The 21,912-nt window shown below is 40.5% G+C and overlaps 1 protein-coding gene across 2 annotated transcripts in view; it reads left to right on the top strand.

Annotated features, from left to right (window-relative positions):
* Positions 1-260: 260 nt before the first annotated feature.
* Positions 261-21,912, top strand: part of SOS1 (SOS Ras/Rac guanine nucleotide exchange factor 1) — a 143,127-nt gene continuing 121,475 nt past the window's right edge. Inside the window, exon 1 of one of the 2 annotated variants that reach the window (XM_021697319.1) lies at positions 261-367. In XM_021697319.1, coding sequence (XP_021552994.1) covers positions 281-367 — 87 coding nt within the window. In that variant the 5' untranslated portion in view covers positions 261-280. The remainder of the gene's footprint in view (positions 368-21,912) is intronic. The other variant, XM_044919136.1, reaches the window with a different exon arrangement.

Raw genomic sequence — 21,912 nt, 5'->3', positions numbered from 1 at the left:
GGGGGGCCCGGCCCCGGGGCGGTGGTGCGGGATGCCGCCGCCGCCGCCTCCGGGCTGCGTTCGCTCTCCACGGCTGGTGCCCGTGTCGGGTGGGTGGCCGGGCGCGGGCCTCGCCCCTCAGCCCCCTCTCCAGGACTAGCCCGGCCGCGCGGCGCCCCGAGGGGGCCGGGCCGTCCGGTGGGGCCGCGGCCCTGTTCGGTGCTGCGAGCTCGCCCTCTCGCGGCTCCCCGGCCCGGCCGCCGCCGCCCCTCTCCCCGCCCAGAGGCGCCCCGGGGGCACCATGCAGGCGCAGCAGCTGCCGTACGAGTTTTTCAGCGAGGAGAACGCACCCAAGTGGCGGGGGCTGCTGGTGCCGGCGCTGAAAAAGGTGAGGAGCGCGCGGGACCCCGCTTCCCGGCTTGCAGCCCTTGCGAGGGCGCGGGGCCGGGGAAGGGCTGGGGAGGCGGGGCGTGCGCAGGGCCGTCTTTCTTCCCGGTCTCGCCGCCTCCCAGAAAGGACGGCGCACACTGAGAGGTTCCCCCACACTCGCTGGCTCGGTGTTGACATTCACCCGGTGTGTGGGAAGGCCGCAGGAAGCCAGGCAGAGTTTGCCCGAATAATCCAACCTCTGAGAGGTTAACGTCCTGCCCCTGATTCAGAGACAAGAGTTGGAGGAGACTCAGTTTCAGTGGAGGTCAAAGCAGGCCACTTTTCCGCCTTCTCGGTCTTACCCTGGAGCTGCTGTCAGCCTCCGGTTTTAGGTGTCCAGTATGCTGGTTTTAGTGGGCTCGAGAATGCTCTAGCCATAATGCTTGCTCTAAGTAATTGCAGAGCTCGCTTGCCAGCAGGAACATGGCCTGCTTTGCTCGTCCTCTGTAATCACTCTTCATTCCCCTGAATTCCCCCACTCCTCCGATTAACAGGGGCGGGTGTACATGCCACTTTTCTTTTTTTCTTTCTTTTTTTTTTTTTTTGCCCCCGAGCGTCTGAGAATCTTGGTACTATCTTTTGTTTTGTTGGTTTGAATTTTTAGCCTTTCCGTGTTTCTTCAAGTTTGCCACATTGTTACCTAAAATTGCATACTCCATGATCTGTGCTTTTAAATGTTTAGTACATTTAGGAAATGTTACATTTTAAAAGCCTCTAAAGCAACATTGTGACTTCGTATGTGCATGAAAACGTCAGAAACTGGTGTGTGTGAACGAACATTAAAACGGTGTTTTTTGGGGCGCCTGGGTGGCTTAGTCGTTAAGCATCTGCCTTCGGCTCAGGTCATGATCTCAGGGTCCTGGGATCGAGCCCCGCATCGGGTTTTCTGCTCAGCGGGAAGCCTGCTTCTCCCTCTCCCGCTCCCCTGCTTGTGTTCCCTCTCTCGCTGTCCCTCTCTGTCAAATAAATAAATAAAATCTTAATAAATAAATAAGGTGTTTGTTTCCCTTTTATCTTTTCTATAAATACAGATTGCTTTAATAGTGTTTCTTAATCCCAATTTCTTGTTGCTCAAAGAATGTTTTGTTATTAAACTGTTTTTACTCCTACTGAGTTGAGATTGTGATGTACCTTTTGTTCTAAACATTTATACCTTTAAAAACTGTGTCTTAAAAGGTGCCTGATGTTTCCCAAAGGCCAGCAACTTTTGCTTTCCCTTTTGCCCTCCCCGCCCCCCCCCTTGGAAACTTACAGTGGAAACTATTTAGTTTGTTAGCAGAATTTGCTCATTTTTTCAGATATAAGTTACTGACTTTTTTCCTTAAGTATCTGAGTAAGTAACAAACATCTCTGTGATGTTTTCTAAGAAAACCAGAGAGATGCCATATTCCTTATATACTTTATTCATTAGAAATCAGGGCTCTCTTTTTACTTTTGCTTTACCTGCAAAATCTTAGCTTATAATAGGGGAGTAGGAGGTCTCAGTCATGTTAGAAGCCTGGTACTGATGGAGGTAGGGGTGGAGTGGGGAGGACACAGAAAAATTGTTGAGAACATACAAAAGAACTTGTAAAACACTATCAGTTTAGGGCTGTTTTGCTTAGGAGCAAACAGCTCCTGTCCCAGGGAACCATCAAGATACTCTTAGTTGAGGGTACTGGGAAGTAGTGGAAAGAGCATTGTAGGAGTTGGCAGACCAGGTCCAAATCTGCCACACTGGTGGCCCTTGCTGAAATCTTTCCACAGAAGCATTTTCTTTGGCTGGCACAATGTTGTTTTACAGACTTTTAATGTAATTAGTTACCAGTGCTTAAAAGTGGGAGATGTTACATAAAATCTGAATTTTCAGTTTTTCGTGAAGAATAGGACGATCTCTCCACATTGGGCAAGACAGTAAACTGCTGGAGCTGAGTGAATGGCTTTCCTCTTCAGACTGGGCCTGCATTCTCCAACTTTCCACAGTTCCCACCAATCCTTGTGACCTATTTAACTTGAAACAGAGCTACCCTTGCATGACAGAAGTGATGGGGGGAGGTGGAAGTGTACACAATCTAGCTGATAAGTAGGGTTCTTCCAATTCTTATTTAAGATAGCCACTGATGAGCACTCTAAGCCACCTAAGATGAGGTTGAAAATATATTGCATATCTGGATGTAGCTCTTGAGAGCTCTCAGAACCTGCATTTTCACCTGCCTGCTAGACATTTCATGTGGATATCTCCTTATATTGAACTCTTCCTTTAGACTTATGTTACTGTTTGCAGATGTGCCCAATTTGTGTTGTCTTACCTGCGGCTCTATCGTCATGTTATTTTCTTCACCTGGACTGCCCTTTACCTGGCCTAATGCTAACTCGACCTCAGTGTTTTCTCAAATTCTCAGGGCTGAGTTGGATAGTCTTTACTTTCTTTTAGCACCAAACCCTAGCACTTAACAATGAATTGTAAGTTCCTATTTACTTGTCTTCCCCATCCCACAAGTAGATTAGATGGTCTTTGAGAAAAGGAATGGTATTTTACCCCTTTTTATCCTTCACACATACAGTGCCTGACACCTACCTAGTAGGCACTTATGTTTGAATGAATGGGTGTGGGAATACCGCAACTAAAACCATCATCTCTCTCCTCCTCCACGGACCATTAAAAAAAATTCCTCTTGCTTAGTGGCTTTATTATTTTATTTGGTTCAAAACTTTGGAGTCATCTCTGACTTCTCTCTTTTATGTTACTGCCCATACCCAGGCACAAGATATAACACAATAAACATAGGTTTGTTTCCCTCTGACATGTCTTCTAATCTGTTTCCTTATACTCTGAGTCCTCTTTCCCAGACCACTGTGATAGCCTCTTAACTAGTTTACTGCCTCTCACCTTTCCTGTATCTGGTTTTCAAATTTCAGAAGTTATTGTACACTTCTGAGTATGTTGCACTCTTGTTGAGAACCATTGATATCAACGTAGGGGAAGGGAAAACAGGGAGGCAAACCATAAGAGACTCTTAACTATAGGGAACAAACTGAGGGTTGCTGGAGGGGAGGCGGGCCAGGGGATGTGCTAAATGGGTGTTGGGTATTAAGGCAGGCACTTGTTGTGATGAGCATTGGGTGTTAGTGATGAATCACTAAATTCTCCCGAAACCAATATTACACTATATGTTAACTAACTACAATTTAAATAAAAAACAAAAACAACGATATCTTTTGAGGGCATAGGATGAAGTGCACAGTCTTTAGCATGGAATTGATCTTGATTGATGATCTGGCTTCATCCTGCTTTCCTGACTGGATTGCCTACCATGATCTTTCATATTCTTTGTGCTCAGCCAGACTGGATGACTACTTTTCCTGACTGTGCCCAGAATGTCTCTCTATATCAGTCCAAGTCCTACCTTATCTGTTGCACAAATATGTCATGCTTACTACAGACCAGGTAATGCCCTTGGCACTAGGGATAAAAAGGTAAATGACATCATCTAGAAATGACTAAGTTAGAACAGGGTGGGAAGTGGCAGAGGATGAGTTTGGAGAGCAAACTGGTTTATAGAGAATTTTTTTAATGTTAAGCTAAGGAGTTTGAATTTTATCTTGAGGGGATGAAAGTCATTGAGGAATGGGTGAGTAACATCAGTTTGGAATTTTAGAAAATTCACTTTGGCCATAGAATAGAAAATGGATTGGAGAAGAATGAGACCTGAGGTAAGGATTTAAAAGTTAGAAGGCTAGTTTAATAGTCCAGCCAAGAGATGATATGTGTTTGAATTAAGGGTGCATTTGAACTAAATGGAAATGTAGGGATGGGTTTTGAGAGATGTTTACAAGGTAGAATTGACAGGACCCGGTAAACCACTGAGTGAGTAGGGCAAGTGGGAAGAGAGCACGAAGAGTCTTAAGTTTCTGGTTTGCATGCCTTTAGTCAGGACAGAGAATGGAGGAGAAGCTGTTGGGGGTGGAGAGAGTGACCTGAACACAGGAGTTTGGGACAAAGTCCTTTTGGCTTCTCCAGGTGGGCTTGTCGAGCTGGCGGTTGTTTGTTGGTATCTGCCACTGCAGATTTGGGACTTCCAGGGGTGTAAGCAAAGTCTTAAGAATAGATGAAGCCTTGGGGCGCCTGGGTGGCTCAGTTGGTTAAGCGACTGCCTTCGGCTCAGGTCATGATCTTGGAGTCCGGGATCGAGTCCCGCATCGGGCTTCCTGCTCGGCAGGGAGTCTGCTTCTCCCTCTGACCCTCCTCCCTCTCATGCTTTCTGTCTCTCATTCTCTCTCTCTCAAATAAATAAATAAAATCTTTAAAAAAAAAAAAAGAATAGATGAAGCCTTGGGGCGCCTGGGTGGTGCAATCAGTTAAGCATCCCACTCATGGTTTCAGCTCAGGTCTTGATCTCAGAGTCGTGAGATTGAGCCCTACGTCGGGCTCTGAGCTCAGCACAGAGTCGGCTTGAGATTCTCCATTTCTCTCTGCCTCTCCTGCTCGTCTCTCTCTCTCAAATAAATAAACCTTTAAAAAAGAGTAGATGAAGCCTTTATCCATACAAAGACTTATACATGGATATTCGTGGCAGCTGTATTCAGCAAAAAATGGAAACAACCCAATGTCCATTAACAGGTGAATGAATAAACAAATTGTGAAATAGCCATACATTGGAATATTACTTGGTGATAAAAAGGAATGAATTTTGTTTTTTTAAGATTTTTGTTTGTTTATTTGACAGAGACACAGCAAGAGAGGGAACACAAGCAGGGGGAGTGGGAGAGGGAGAAGCAGGCTTCCCGCTGAGCAGGGAGCCCGATGCGGGGCTCGACCCCAGGACCCTGGGATATCATGACCTGAGCCGAAGGCAGATGCTTAATGACTGAGCCACCCAGGCGCCCCAGGAATGAATTATTGATAACACACAGCAATGTGGCTGAATCTCAAAAATAAGCTGAATGAAAGAAGCCAGATCAAAAAAGAGTATATGCTAGATAATTATATAAAATTCTGGAAATTGCAAACTAATCTACAGTGACAAAAAGGTCAATAGTTATTTTAGGGGGAGGCTTTTATGTTCATTTGTTGATTGTGCTGATAGTTTCAGGGATATATACATTGGTTAAAATTTAACAAATTGTACACCTCAGGTACGTGCAATTTGTTGAATGAAGAGAGGAAACTGAGGTTTGGAAAGAGTAATTTGGTTAGAGAGTGCATTTTTAAACACTATGCTATGCTACCTCTAGCAGGGGTGAAGGCATCCTTTTTTCTGAGATGGGAAGGAAAGAGATAAAGATGGGTTTGTAGGTTGGGGAGCAGTGAGTTCGTGGTAGGTAGCCTCTGTGTTCACAATGAAATGAAAGACAAGATTCTTTACATAGAGTGAGGAAAGAGAAATGAGTAAGGAGTTTAAGAAGCGTGGTGAAGTTTTGAAGTTACTGTTGTGGAGTGTGGAGAAGGAGCCAAGTAGTGAATTAGAAAGGAATTGCTGAGCAGTGCTGAGTGTGGAGACCACAAATTTGGAGCAGCGTTTATTGGTCTGGTTGTGAGATTTCCTCCAGTAGCACGCATCAGTTCAGGTAGAGGAGCACGGGAGAATTCGTTGCAAATGGCTGCAGTAGAGACTAGGAGGATAGCAATATTTCAGGTGATAGGCGGTAAAGCTGCAAGACAGGTCATGGAGGTGTAAGTGAAGGCTCCCATGGACTAGGAATCTTGGGGAGTTGGAAGAGGAGGGTAGTGAGAGCAGATAGGGGATTATGATTGGAGGTGATAAGTATTCCAGAGATGAAAGAAATAAGACAGGAGATCCAAAGTTGGTGTATTGCATAATGGATTGGTGTATTATATATATATGGATGATGGCGAAGTCCACAAGGATTATGGCATATGTTGTAGTGGAAAGGAAGACTCTAATCCAGCAATGGCAATGAGGCCCAGAAATCACAGCAGTGAGGATGCTTCAGCCAAATAGTAATAAAAGTGACAACTACTCCTGTTCCCCATAATATATTTTATATCACAACTGTGGATAGAATAGGAAAGAACTTTGCACTTCATTTTAGAATATTTTTGTTTTGTGATTAAGTTTGTTACCCAACATTTTATTATGAAAAGTTTCAAATATACAGAAAGGTTGAAAGAATTATACAGTAAAACACCCATATACCCATCACCTAGATTCTATAATTTACATTTTACTGTGTTTGCTTTATCGCATGCCTATCCATTCCTCCCTCCATCCACTAATCCATCTTACATTTTGATGCCTTTCAAAGTCAGTTACAGACATCAGTACACTTTACCCCTAAGAGCTTCAGTATGCATGTCATTAACTAGAGTTCAGTATTTGTTTACAGTTCTTTTTGTTGTTTAGGTAAAATCTAGGTACAGTGGAGTATACAAGTGTTAATTGTACCATTTAATGAGTTTTGATAAACAGATACAACCCAAGCCTCTATCAGGATATCAGACATTACTATCACTCCTGAAATTTCCCTCATGTGCCTTGTCGGTCAGTCCCTGCAACTATTGTTCTGATCTTTTATCATACCATCATAGATTAATTGTAACTATTCTAGAACGTCATATTAATAGAATCACACAGCATATATTTTTGGTAAGGCTTTGAGGTTGTGTTTATCAGAAGTTCAGTCCTTTCTTCTATCATAGGACAGTATCAGATACCTGGGAGGTTTCCAGTTTGGGGCTATTATGAATAAAATTTCCATGAAGGTTCTTACTAGACAAGTTTTTTCGGTAGGACTATGTTTTCACTTCTCTTGGGTAAATACTAGGAGAAATGGCTCATAGAGTGTCTGTTTAGTTTTATAATAAACTGCCAGACCTTTTCTCAAAGTGGTTGTACCTTTTATATTCCCACAAACAATGTATGAGAGTTCCCGTTGCTCCACATCTCTGCCAGTATTTGATGTTATCAGTCTTTTAATTTTAGTCACTGTGGTGCGTGTGTAGTGTAATTGTGGTTTTAATTTGCATTATCCTGGTGACTGATATTGAACACCTTTTCATGTTCTTATTGGCCATTCTTATGTCTTCCTTTGGATGGTCTGCATAAATCTGTTGCCCATTTTAAATTTTTAGTTCTTTTTAGTATTGAGTTGTAGGAGTTCTTTATATAGCCTGGATAACTATTATCAAAAAAATGTTTATGGGGCGCCTGGGTGGCTCAGTCGGTTAAGCGACTGCCTTCGGCTCAGGTCATGATCCTGGAGTCCCGGGATCGAGTCCCGCATCGGGCTCCCTGCTCGGCGAGGAGCCTGCTTCTCCCTCTGACCCTGCCCCCTCTCATGTACTCTCTCTCATTCTCGCTCTCTCAAATGAATAAATAAATCTTTAAAAAAAAATGTTGATGAATATTTTCTTCTATCCTTTGCTTTGTCTATTCATTCTCCTAATGGTGTTTTTGATGAGCAAAGTTTTAAATATCAAAGAGTCAAATTTATTAGTTTTTTTTTTTTAAAGATTTTATTTATTTGACAGAGAGAGACAGCAAGAGAGGAAACACAAGCAGGGACAAAGGGGAAGGGAGAAGGGAGCCCCCCGCCAAGCAGGAGCCCAACGCGGGGCTCGATCCCAGGACCCCGGGATCACGACCCAAGCCGAAGGCAGATGCCCAACGACTGAGCGAGCCATCCAGGCACCCCAGTTTTTTTTTTTTTAAGGTTATTGCTCTCTGTGTTTAAGAACCCCTTGCTTGCCACCAGGTCATGAAGATAATTCTAATGCTGTTTTCTAAAAACTTCATATAGTTTTAGCTTTTACATAATCCGTGGTCCATTTCAGATTAATTATTGTGTACAATATAAAGTGGGAATTGAGATTCATTTTTTATGGTAATATCTAGTTATTACAGAACTATATGTTGAAGAGATTTTTCTTTCTCTGTTGGACTGTGATGTTTTGTGAAAATTAAATGAATATATATCATATATATTTATTATTATAAATAATAATATTTATGTAATATTAATATTACATACTGAAGGCAGATGCTTATTATGTAATTATATTTAATGTATATTAATGTAATTATATATATGTAAATATATATTCAAACATTTCCATTCTATCCCATTGATCAATTTACTTTTATATCAGTTCACACTACTGGTTGCTGGAGATTTATAGTAAGTCTTGAAGTTAGGTAGTGTAAGTCCTCCAGTTTTGTTCCTCTTTTAAAAATATTCTTTTAGGGGCGCCTGGGTGGCTCAGTCGGTTAAGCGTCTGCCTTCCGCTCAGGTCATGATCCCAGCGTCCTGGGACCGAGCCCCGCATTGGGCTCCATGCTCCACGGGGAGTCTCCTTCTCCCTCTGCCTCTGCCTGCCTGTCTGCCTACTTGTGATCTCTCTCTCTAGCAAATAAATAAATAAAATCTTTTAAAAAAATACTCTTTTAGTGTTTCTAGATTTGGATTTCACTATAAATTTTGAACCAACCTGTCAATTTCTACCAAAATATCTTGGTGAGATTTTGATTGTGATTGCATTGAATCTATAGATTGATCACTAGGGAGAATTGACATCTTAACAATATTAAATCTTTGGGTCCAAAAACATGGTATATCTCTCCATTTATTTAGACTTTTAAATTTCTTTTTTAAAGATTTTATTTGAGAGAGAGAGAGCACGAGCAGGAGCAGGGGGAAGGGCAGAGGGAGAGGGAGAAGCAGACTCCCCATTGAGTAGAAAGCCAGGCCGGCTAGCTTAATCCCAGGACCCTGGTATCATGACCTGAGCTGAAGGCAGACATTTAACCGACTGAGCCACCCAGGTACCCCAAGACTTTAATTTCTGTCAGCAACACTTTGTAGTTTTTAATGTAGAAGTCTTACATGTCTTTGGTTAAGTTTAACCCTAAATACTTTGTATTTTGATGCTATTGTAAATTGTTTTAGAATTTTCAGGAGACTGGGTGGCTCAGTCATTAAGCGTCTGCCTTCGGCTCAGGTCATGCTCCCAGGGTCCTGGGATCGAGCCCTGCATCAGGCTCCCTGCTTGGTGGGAAGTCTGCTTCTCCCTCTCCCACTCCCGCTGCTTGTGTTCCCTCTCTCTCTGTGTCTCTCTGTCAAATAAATAAATAAAATCTTAAAAAAAATTCTTTTTTTTTTTAAAGATTTTTATTTATTTTGAGAGCACATGTGGGAGCATGTGGTGGGGGGGGGGCAGAGGGAGAGGAAAAGGGAGAGAAGCAGCCTCCCTGCTGAGTGGGGAGCCGGATGAGATCATGACCTGAGCCAAAATCAAGAGTGCAACACTCAACCAACTGAGCCACCCACGTGCCCCTAGAATTTTATTTTCTAACTGTTAGTCACAAATATGCAAACATAAAGCTGCTTTTTATATGTTGTCCTCATATGCTTTGATTTTGCTGGTAGTTGTAGATTCCACAGAATTTTCTATGTAATTATGTCATCTGTAACTACAGACAATCCGATATTTATTTATTTTTCTTGCCTTATTTTACTGGCTAGGACCTCCATTTAACGTTGAATGGAAGTAGTGAGAGTCTGTTTTTATAGCTGAGTTTTACAGTTGAGGAAATGGATCCTTAGGCAGACTGCTCAAGATCTTATAACTAGGGTGCCTGGGTGGCTCAGTTGGTTAAGCGACTGCCTTCGGCTCAGGTCATGATCCTGGAGTCCCTGGATCGAGTCCCGCATCGGGCTCCTTGCTCGGCAGGGAGTCTGCTTCTCCCTCTGACCCTCCCCCCTCTCATGTGCTCTCTCTCATTCTCTCTCTCTCAAATAAATAAATAAAATCTTTAAAAAAAAAAAGATCTTATAACTAATAAGAAATAGAATCGGGATTTGGGGTGCCTGGGTGGCTCGGTTGGGCGACTGCCTTCGGCTCAGGTCATGATCCTGGAGTCCCCAGATCGAGTCCCGCATCGGGCTGCCTGCTCAGCGGGAGTCTGCTTCTCCCGCTCCCGCTCCCCCCTCTTGTGCTCTCTCTCTCTCTCTCTCAAATAAATAAATGAAATCTTAAAAAAAAAAAAAAAAAAGGAATCGGGATTTGAACCTGAGTCTGTGTGACTTCTGAAACAACTCTTTCTACTGTACTGTATTGCTTCCTTTGAGTAGGCAGTGTAATACAGTACTGTGGGGTTTTAATTGTCTTGCACCTTAGATTTTAGGGAAGAAGTGCCTTAGGATAGAGGAGGCTGAATGAAGGGGGCTTTGAAACCTCTTGCTTTAGGCTGAGAAGCTCAGCCCTTTTACATATTAGGGGTCTGCATAGGATTACATTTGAAAAAAAGGTTCTGCTGCATAAAAAAGTAAGACTTTTAAGGGCGCTAGTTAATGGAAAGCTAGTGTAGACCACGAAGGAAGGGGCTGAGAAGTAAAGTCTTGGGGTGGCAATAGGAAGCTTGGAGACTATCGTGTGTGTGTGTGTGTGTACGCGCACGCGTGCATGTGTTTTAAGATTTTTTTTTAATTTATTTGATAGAGAACACATGCCTGCAAAAGCAGGGGGAGCTGCAGAGGCAGAAGGAGAAGGAGGCTCCCCGCTGGGAAGGGAGCCCGATGCAGAACTCTGTCCCAGGACCCCAGGATCATGACCTGAACTGAAGGCAGATGCTTAACCGACTGAGCTACCCAGGCGCCCCTATCTTGTGTGTTTATGTTTGGGAGTGACAGAAGTGATGTTTTAAGTGGAAGTGGGAGTTAGCCAGGTGAGGATGAGGAGGAAGAGTTAAAGGATTTGTGGTCGCTTGGAGTCCAAGAGGAGCTCAGCATTTTAGGAGTTCTGAGTAGCTGGAGTCTGGAGCATGGGGACAGATCTTGTGAGCAGTGGGGAACCATTGAAGGGTTTCAAACAGGCTATTGACAATTAGATATGAATTTGTCAAAAAGATTTTATTTTATTTTAGAGAGAGAGAGCGAGTGCAGATGCTCAAGCAAGTCGGGGGAGGGACAGAGGGAGAAGGAGAGAGAGAATCTCAAGCAGACTCCCCACTGAGCATGGAGCCTGATATGGGGCTCAATCTCAGGACTCTGAGATCGTGACCTGAGCCAAAACCAAGAGTCGGAGGCTTAACCGACTGAGCCACCCACGTGCCCCTAGATACGAATTTTGAAGGCTCACTGGCTGCTCTGTGGAGCGTAGATTAAATAGTAGTAGAACTGTAGGCAGGAAGGCCAGTTAAGATGGGTTGATGGTGGTTTTGACTAGGGCAACAGCTGTGGGGATAGAGAAAAGTGGACAGATTTTAGATGTAAAGATTGATGATTGAATGACAAAGTAGTGGGAGAGAGGAGTCAAACTTACTCCTCCCTTTCTGGCTTAGAGGTCTAAGTGGTAATGGGATGAAAAAGGACATACTGGGAGAGGAGGATGTTAGGAGGAGAACTAAGAAGCTTTCAATACTCTGGGAATGAGAAAGTGTGAGAGGGATTTACACTTTGGGGGTAGCCAAGTATGGCAAGCACGGAAAATGTCTTTGTTGGACTGCCCTCAGGAATTACAGGCAGGTAACAACCCGAAGGCTCTGATAATGTCTTTCAAAGTACACTTCAAATGCCATTTTTTCCATAAAGCCTTTCTACTACAACTCCATCCCCTAAGTAGAATGAATCTCTTAATTTACTTTGTACTTTATACCTCAATTTTAGTACTAAATGACAGTCTGCCCTTCATTGGATCTGTAGCTTTGCTCCTTCTCTACATTGAGTATTACTTGAGGTCAAGAATAGGGTCCTATATTCCCTATAATGCTTAGCATATTTCTTACATACAGCAGGTGCTCAGGACACATTTGTTGAATTGTGTGTGGTTCTGAGTCTGTCCGCTCAAGTTAGTTGGCTGTTAGTTGAGATCTAATGTGTGTAATGCAAGGGAGAAGCAGATACCAAGATGGGATTGGGTGTAAAAGAAATTTGTTAGAAGTGCTTGTGAGAGAAAATGGGGAAGGAGTCAGGGAAAGTCTTTAGGCTGTGATGCAAGTCTGACTCCCAAGTGAAGGAGAGAGGTAAGGGAGGAAGGAACTTGGGGTGAAAGTGTCTTACTCTGCAGTGCAGTTCTAAGGAAAGTCCACCAAGGCTTCAGAAAGTTCTTCAGTGAAAGTTGCCTGTCGCAGGAATTACTCATCTCCCGGGAGTAGGCCTGCCTTAGTGTGCCTGCCATGCTCAGTCCTTGATGGCGAGCAGCCGCTGGGAAGTGCAGCCTGTGCAGGAGCGCTGTGATGGACTTCAGAGTGCAGCAGCTGGAGCCCTCCGTTGGTTACCTTCCCTGTAGTCCAAGACTGGGAGGCTTGTTCTCATAGCCTGCCAGGGTCACCTCTTTGGCTATACACTGCCTGACTCAGGATCATTCCATTACAATCTTCCCCCCACTTAAAGGGTCCTTTGTTCCCCCTAAGCCCCTTATGCTTTAAAAAAAGGTATCTTAGGGTAAGTTCTAAAAGTCAAAACTTAATTATCGTTGATATTAATAGTGCATAGTTTTTTTTGTTTTGTTTTTTTTTAAGATTTTATTTATTTATTTGAGAGAGAATGAGAGAGAGCACGAGAGGGAGAAGCAGACTCCCCGCTGAGCAGGGAGCCCGATGTGGGACTCGATCCCGGGACTCCAGGATCATGACCTGAGCTGAAGGCAGTCGCTTAACCAACTGAGCCACCCAGGCGCCCCAGTGCATAGTTTGTTTTAGTAGCTGTCAAGTAAAATTTGCATTTCACATTCAAGTTTATTTCATAATTAAACCTTTAATGTACAAAACTCCACAAACAAAGCAGTAAAGGCAAAAGAAAATGCAGATGTTGCCCGTATTACTACTATGTGAACTAGTGAACCAGGAGCACTTTGGCACCACCTTGAGTAGTCCAGGCATCCAGCCATGAAGAGGACTGCTTGTTTGATTTTCCTTTCTAGGCTTGGGCTGCCTCACAGGCAGGCAAACACAAATCACTACAAGAAATTCCTCATAAAGTCAAATTCTGGTAACTTCCCATTGGGGATAGGAATATACATAGGAGAAAAGTAATTTAAAGTTTTGGTTTTATGGACTCTGAATTACTTAGGTATTATTATTTTTTTAAAGATTTTATTTATTTATTTGACAGAGAGACACGCGAGAGAGGGAACACAAGCAGGGGGAGAGGGAGAGGGAGAAGCAGGCTTCCCGCGGAATAGGGAGCCCGATGCGGGGCTCGATCCCAGGACCCTGGGATCATGACCTGAGCCCAAGGCAGACGCTTAATGACTGAGCCACCCAGGCACCCCTAGGCATTACTTTTAAAATAGGTATTTTAGGGGCGCCTGGGTGACTCAGTTGCTTGAGCGGCTGCCTTCGACTCAGGTCATGATCCTGGAGTCCCGGGATCGAGTCCCGCATCGGGCTCCCTGCTCAGTGGGGAGTCTGCTTCTCCCTCTCCCGCTCCCCACTCTTGTGCTCTCTCTCTCAAATAAATAAATAAAGTCTTTAAAAAAAATAAAATAAAATAGATATTTTAAAAGTATAACAGGAAGATGATTTTGAAAAAGTTTCTTTAATGTTGCTTTGCTGCTGATTGTGACTGATTTGGTTTTATTCATTAAATTTGTTGAGCACTTACTGTCTGGCAAGCATTATGGAGATGCAATTCAAAATAAAACAATTGTTTCTATGAAACTTGTATCTGGTGATAAAGTCTGTAATCTGCCCCTATATGTTAAAGCATCCCAGTTGCAAATCAGACTGTACTTAGTATGTGGAAAGGAGTTTGACTGTTCGAGGTTCAAAATAAATATAGGTCTTGAGATAAAAAGAAAAGTTGAGTTTTTCATTAACAGAGACTTTTTGTAACAAGCTAATAATTCTAGTTATTCTTTTATAATGCCCAAAATAAACTTTTCCCTTTCTATATAGACAAGACTCATTTTCCATTTTACTTATAATCTAATAAATTATTTGCAAGTAAATTGATTTCAGTGTATGGCCAAATAATTTGTAATGCAATGCACTTACTGATAATTACATTCACACCTGTTTTGGTTAAGGACTTTGGTAGGATTCTGATTTTTGTACATACATATAATAACTCTTTCTGTTAATTTTAAATATGTATAACATAAAATTAGCCATTTTAACTGTTTTTAAGTGTATAATTCAGTGCCAGTAACTACATTCAGTGTTGTGCAACTGTCACCAATATCTATTTCCAAAACTTTTTCATCACCCCAAACAGAAACTCTGTACAAATTAAGCAATAACTCTCCACTTCCCTCTCCCTCAGCCCCTGTAACCTCTAATCCACTTTCTGCCTCTGAATTTGCCTATTCTAGATATTTCATGTAAGTGGAATCATACAGTATTTGTCCTTTTGTGTCTGACTTATTTCACGGTATGTTTTCAAGGTTCATTCATATTGTAGCATGTATCAGAATTTCATTCCTTCTTAGGGTTGAATAATATTCCATCGTATGTTTATACCACATTTGGTTTATCCATTCATCTGTTGATGGACACTTGGGTTGTTTCTACCTTTTCACTATTGTGAACAATGCTACAAATGAACGTTGGTGTACAGATATCTGAGTCCTGTTTTCAGTTCTTTTGGGTATATATCTAGAAATGGATTTGCTGGGTCATTTGGCAGTGCTGTGTTTATGAGGAACTGCCATACTGTTTTCCACAGCAGCCATTTTACATTCCCACCAGTAATGCACAAAGGTTCTAAATTTCTCCACATCCTCACCTATACTTATTTTTTGTTTTTGGTTTTCTTTTAAAAATTGCTATCTTAGTTGGTGTGACCTGATATCTCACTGTGCTTTTGGTTTGTATTTTCCTAATGATTAATGATATTGAGCATTTTCTCATGTGCTTATTGGCTATTTCTGTATCTTCTTTATAGAAAATGTCTATTCACGTCCATTGCCCGTTTTTAAAATTAGATTGTTTGTATTTTTGTTAAGTTTTAGTAAATCATTATATGTTCCCCCCTTTTTTTTAAAGTAGGCTCCATGCTGGGCTTGGACTCAAAACCCTGAGATCAAGACCTGAGCTGAGACCAACAGTCAGACACTTAACCTACAGAGCGACCTTGGTGCCCCTATATGTTCTTGATATTAGACCTATTCAAACCCAACCAAGTGTTGTTTTATTCAGTTTCTTGATAATGTCTTTGCACAAAAGTTAATTTTGATGAAGTTCAGTTTATTTTTTCTTTCATTGTTCATGCTTTTAATGCATATCTAAGAATCTTTTGCCAAATCCAACATCATGAAGATTTACCCCTAAGTTTTATTCTAGGGAATTTATGATTTTACCACTTATATTCAGGCCATTGATCTGTTTTGGGTTAAATATTGTATGTGGTATGAGTTAGGTGTCCATTTTCATTTAGCATAATGCCTCTCAGGTCCATCCAAGTTGTAGCAGATGGCAAGGTTTCATTCTTTTTTATGGCTAAATAGTATTCCATTATATATATATCACAATTTCTTTATCCATTCGTCCATCAGTGGACACTTAGTTTGTTTCCATATCCTGGCTAACGTAAATAAAGCTGCAGTGACATGGTAGTGCATATAACTTTTTGAGTTAGTGTTTTTGTTTTCTTTTCTTTGGATAAATACCCAGAAGTGGAATTGCTGGATCATATAGTAGTTCTATTTTTTATTTTTGGGGGAACCTCCATACTGTTTTCCATAGTGGCTCCAACCAGTGTGCACAAGAGTTCCCTTTTCTCTACATCCTTGCCAACATTTGTTATTTCTTGTCTTTTAATTTTTTTAATTTTTAAATTTTTAATCTTTAAAGATTTTAAGTAATCTCTATACCCAACATGGGGCTTGAACTTACAACCCTGAGATCAAGAGTAACATGCTCTACAAACTGAACAAGCCAGGCTCCCCTCTTGTCTTTTTAATAGTAGCCATTCTGACAGGTGTGAAATGATATCTCATTTTGGTTTTGATTTGTGTTTTCCTGATGAAGAATGTTGCTCAGTACCTTTTCATGTGCCCATTGGCTGTCTGTATGTCTTCTTTGGAAAAGTGTCTATTTAGATCTTCTCCCCATTTTTAATTGTCTTTTTTCGGCGGGGGGAGGCTATTGAGTTGTATGGGTTCTTTATATATTTTGGATATTCGTTCCTTATCAGATATATGATTTGCAAATATTTTTTTCCATTTAGATGGTTGCTTTTTAATTTTGCTGTGCAGAAGCTTTTAAAGTATGATATAATTCTTAATCAAAAAAATAAAGTATGATATAGTCGCACTTACTTATTTTTGCTTTTGGTGTCAGATTCAGAAAACATTGCCAAGACCTATATTAAGGAGCTTACCAACTATGTTTTCTTCTAGGAGTTTTATGGTTTCAGGTCTTATGTCCAAGTCTTTAATCCATTTCTACTTAATTTTTGTGTGTGGTACAAGGTAGTAGTCAAGTTACATTCTTTTGCATGTGACTGTCCAGTTTTCCCAACAGTAGGTATTGTAAAGACTGGTCCTTTCCCCATTGTATATTCTTGGCTCCTTTGTTATAAATTAATTGACCAAATATGTGTGGGTTTACTTCTGGGCTCTCTAGTCTGTTCCATTGATCTATGTGTGCATTTTTATGCCAGTGCCATAGTGTTTTAATAAGTACTATAGCTTTGGGTGCCTGGGTGGCTCAGTCGTTAAGCGTCTGCCTTCGCCTCAGGTCATGATCCCAGGGTCCTGGGATCGAGTCCCGCATCAGGCTCCCTGCTCAGCGGGAAGCCTGCTTCTCCCTCTCCCACTCCCCCTGCTTGTGTTCCTGTTCTCGCTGTCTCTCTCTGTCATATAAATAAATAAAATCTTGAAAAAAAAATAATAAGTACTATAGCTTTGTAATAGTTTGAAATCAGGGCACATGATGGGTACAGATTTGTTCTTCTTTCTCAAGATTGCTTTGCCTTGTCAGGGTTTTTTTGTGGTTCCATACCAATATTAGGATTATTTATTGTATTTCTTTGAAAAATGCCATTGGTGGGGCACCTGGGTGGCTCATTTGGTTAGGTGTCTGACTCTTGGTTTTGGCTCAGGTCATGATCTCAAGGTCATGGGATTGGGCCCCCCATTGGGTTTTGCACTGAGCGAGGAGTCTTCTTGAGGTTCTCTCCCTCTGCCCCTCCCCCCACTTGTGCTCACTCTCTCTCTCAAATAAAATAATGTCTTTTAAAAAATGCCATTGAAGGGGTGCCTGGGTGGCTCAGTCTTTAAGCGCCTGCCTTCGGCTCAGGTGATGATCCCAGGGTCCTGGGATCGAGCCCCGCATCGGGCTCCCTGCTCGGCAGGAAGCCTGCTTTTCCCTCTCCCACTCCCCCTGCTTGTGTTCCCTCTCTTGCTGTGTCTCTCTCTGTCAAATAAATAATAAAATCTTTCAAAAAATTTTTTTAAAAAGCCATTGGAATTTTGATACATATTTTTCTTTCTGATAGAGTGTTATTGGTGTGTAGAAAGGCAACACATTTTTTTGTGTATTGATTTTGTGTCCTTCAACTTTACTGAATTAGTTTCAGTTCTAGCAGTTTTTTGATGGAGCTTTTAGTGGTTTCTTTCTAAATATCAGGTCATTTGCAGATAGTGACACTTTTACTTCTTCCTTTCCAGTTTGCATGCCTTTTGTATTTTTTTCTTGCCTAATTGCTCTGGCTAAGATTGCCAGTACTAGACTGAATAAAAGTGGTGAGCATGAGCATCCTTGTCATGTTTCTGATCTTAGAGGAAATGCTGTCAGTTTTTCACCATTGAGTATGGTGTTAGCTGTTCTTGTCATACTGGTACTTCTATTATGTTGAGGTATGTTCCCTCTGTACCCACTTTGTTGAGAGTATTTATCATAAATGGAAGTTGAATTTTGTCAAGTGCTTTTCTGCTCCACTGAGGTGATCATATGATTTTTATCCTTCATTTTGTTAATGTGTATATCACGGTGACTGATTGGCAGATGTTGAACCATCCTTGCATCCCTGGAATAAATCCCACTTGATCACAGAGTATGATCCCTTTAATGTATCGTTGAATTCAGTTTGCTAATATTTTGTTGAGGATTTTCGCATCTATGTTCACCAGGGATACTGGTCCATAATTTTCTTTACTTGTGGTGTCCTTGTCTGGTTTTGCTAACAGGGTAAAGCTGGCCTCATAAATTGGATTTGGAAGAGTTCCCTCCTCTTCTGTTTCTTAGAAGAGTTTGAGGATTGGTATTAATTTTCCTTTGAATGTTTGGGAGAATTCACCACTGGAGCTGTCTAGTCCTGGACTTTGGTTTGTTGGAAGGTTTTTGGTTACTGATTCAGCCTCCTTACTTTAGTAATCAGTGTGTTTAGATTTTCTATTTCATCATGATCAGTCCTGGTGGGTATGTTTCTAGGAAATTATCCATTTCTTCTAGGTTGTCCAATTTGTTGGTATATAATTGTTCATAGTTATCTCTTATCCTTTATATTTCTGTAGTATCAGTTGTAATCTCTTTCATTTCTGATTTTTAGTCCTCTCTTTTTTTCTTGGTGAGTCTAGCTAAAGGCTTGTCAATTTTATCTTTTCAAAGAACCAGGTCTTTGATTGATCTTCTCTGTTGTCTTTTTAGTCTCTATTTCATTTATTTCTGTTCTCATCTTTGTTATTCTCTTCCTCCTACTAACTTTGGGCTTTATTTGCTCTTTTTTTCTAATTCCTTGAGGTGTAAAGTTAGGTTGTTTGAGACTTTTCTTCTTTCTTGAGGTAGGCATTTATTGCTATGAACTTCTGTCTCAAAACTGCTTTTGCTGCACCCCACAAATTTGTTGTTATATTTTCATTTTCAGTTGTCTTAAGGTATTTTCTTTTGATTTCTTCTTTGACCCATTGGTAGTTCAGTAGCATGGTGTTTGATCTCTACATGTTTGTGAATTTTCCAGTTTTCTTTATGTAACTTCCCATTTCAGATCATTGTGGTTGGAAAAGATACTTGATATGATGTCAGTCCTCTTAGATTTATTAAGACTTTTTGTGTGTGTGACCTAATGTATGATCTGTCCTGGAAAATGTTCCATGTACACTTGAGAAGAATGTATATTCTGTTGCTTTTGGATGGAATGTTCTGTATATATCTGTTAGGTGCAGTGGTTTAACATGTCATTCAAGGCTGAGGTTTTCTTCTATCTGTTCTGTCTGGATGATCTATCCATTGATGTAAGTAGGGTATTAAAATCCCCTACTATTGTTGTACTACTGTTTCTTCCTTTAGGTCTGTTAATATTTGCCTTATATATTTATGTGCTCCTTTGTTGTGTACATAAATATTTACAAATGTTATATCCTCTTGTTGGATTGACCCTTTTATCATTATGTAACATCCATCTTTTCTCTTATTACTGATTTTCTTTTATGATAAACAAGTGTGTGTGTAAAATATATGTGTGTGTGTATTTTTTCTTGTTGGTTTTCTTTTTTTGTTTTGGTATACCCTCTTTTGCATCCTTGTCCTCCACCTTTTAAATATGTTTGATAGAGCATAACATTTAAGACCAGCCTCATTCTTTTCTATGGCTGCATTCTAATGTTTGGTTATACTGAAATTTATTTAACTAGTCTGAGAAACATTGAGGTCATTCTCTATCATTTTGTATTGTAAACACCATTTCAGTGAAAACTTGTATATATGTCATCATCAGTATGTGAAATCTTCATGTCTCTTGCCCATTTTCTAATTGAATTGTTTGCTCTTTTACTGTTGAGTTTTGAGAGTTTATACACACACACACACACATATTCTAAATACTAATTTTTTGCTGAGTATGTGGCTTATAAATGTTTTGTCCCACTCCTTAGCTTGTCTTCTCATCCACTTAACAGTGTCTTTCTCAGAGCAAAAGTTTTATATTTTGATGAAGTGCAATTTTTCAGTCTTTTATGGATTGGTGTCTAAGAACTCATTGCCTATTAATGGATCCTGAAAATTTTGTCCTATATTTTTTTCTGGAAGTTTTTTATTTTTATGTTTTGCATGTATTTTTGTAGATTCTTTGGAATTTTCTACTTAGATAATTATGTCATTGTCAAATAAGGACAGTTTTATTTTTTCCTTTCAAATTCGTTTATCTTTTATTTCCTTTTCTTGTCTTATTGCACTGGCAAGAACTTCCAGCACTATGTTCAATATGTTGACAGTGAATATTGTCTCTCCATCCCTTCCCCCCCCCTGCAGTTTTAGGGGGGAATCCATTCAGTCTTTCACTGTCAGGCATATGTTAACTGTAGGTTTATTGTAGATTCTCTTTATCAAGTTGAGGCAGTTCCCTTTTATTCCTGTTTTTCTGAGAGGTGTGGTTTTATTTCCCCCTACAAATGGGTTTTGAGATTTGTCAAATGCTTTTTCTATCTCAGTTAATGTGATCATGTGTATTTTTTTCTTTAGCTTTTTAATGTGCTGGATTATGTTGATTAGTTTTAGAATATTGATCCAGACCTGTGTCCCTGTAATAAACTCTGCTTAGTAATGGTGTGTAATAATTATTTTGTGTGTATTGCTGAATTCTATTTGCTAATATTTTGTTAAGGATCTATAATTATGAAGGATATTGGTCTATAGTTTTCCTTTTTGTACTGTTTTTGTCTGGTTTTGGTATTGGGGTAATACTAGCTTAATAGAGAGAATTTGAAAGTGTTTCAGTTCTATTTTCTAGATGAGATTAACACCAATTGGTGTTATTTTTTTTTAAGTTTGCTATAAATTTCAGTGAAACCATTTAGGCTGAAGAGTTCTTTTAAAGAGTGTTTTGGAATTACAAATTCAACTTATTTAGTAGGTATAGGGCTATTCAGATTATTTCATAATGAGTAAGTTATGGTAGTTTTTTTTTGTTTTTTTGAGAAATTGGTCCATTTCTTCTGAATTGTCAACTTAGTCTGAAGAGTTGTTCATAGTTATTATTATTAGCATTTTGTAGTTGCCCAGTCTGTAGTGTTATCCATGCTTCATTTCTGATTTAAGCCTGATACTGGTAATTTGTGTCTTGTCTTTTTCCTTTGTTAGTCTTGCTAGATATGTGTCAATTTTTTATTTCTCACGCTGCCTGGGTGGCACATTTGGTTAAACGTCTGACTCTTGGTGTTGGCTCAGTCGTGATCTCAGGGTCGTGAGATTGAGTCCCACATGGGGCTCTGTGCTCAGCATGGAGTCTGCTTAGGACTCTCTCTCCCTTTGCCCCTCCCCCAACACGTGCTCGCTCGTGCTGTCTTTTTGAAATAAAACTTAAAAAAAGAACAGTTTCATTAATTTTTCTCTATTTTTTTCCTGTTTTCAATTTCATTGGTTTCTTTTCTTCATTATTTCCTTCCTTCCTATTGGTTTGCTTTTAGTGTGCTCTTCTTTTCTGGGGTTCTTGAGGTAAGAACTTAGATGATTGATTTGAGACTTTCCCTCTTTTCTAATGTGCTACAAATTTCCTTCCCAAAATTGTTTTACCTATGCCCACAAATTTTGATATATTGTGTTTTTATTTTCTTTCATATATACATGTATGTATACATTTGGTGTGTGTGTGTGTGTGTGTGTGTGTGTGTGTGTGTGTGTGTGTGTG

This window comes from Neomonachus schauinslandi, chromosome 10 (assembly GCF_002201575.2).
Source record: "Neomonachus schauinslandi chromosome 10, ASM220157v2, whole genome shotgun sequence".
Taxonomy (NCBI): Eukaryota; Metazoa; Chordata; class Mammalia; order Carnivora; family Phocidae; genus Neomonachus; species Neomonachus schauinslandi.
Note: the sequence above shows the minus strand (reverse complement) of the source record. Positions and strands in the feature narration are given on the sequence as shown.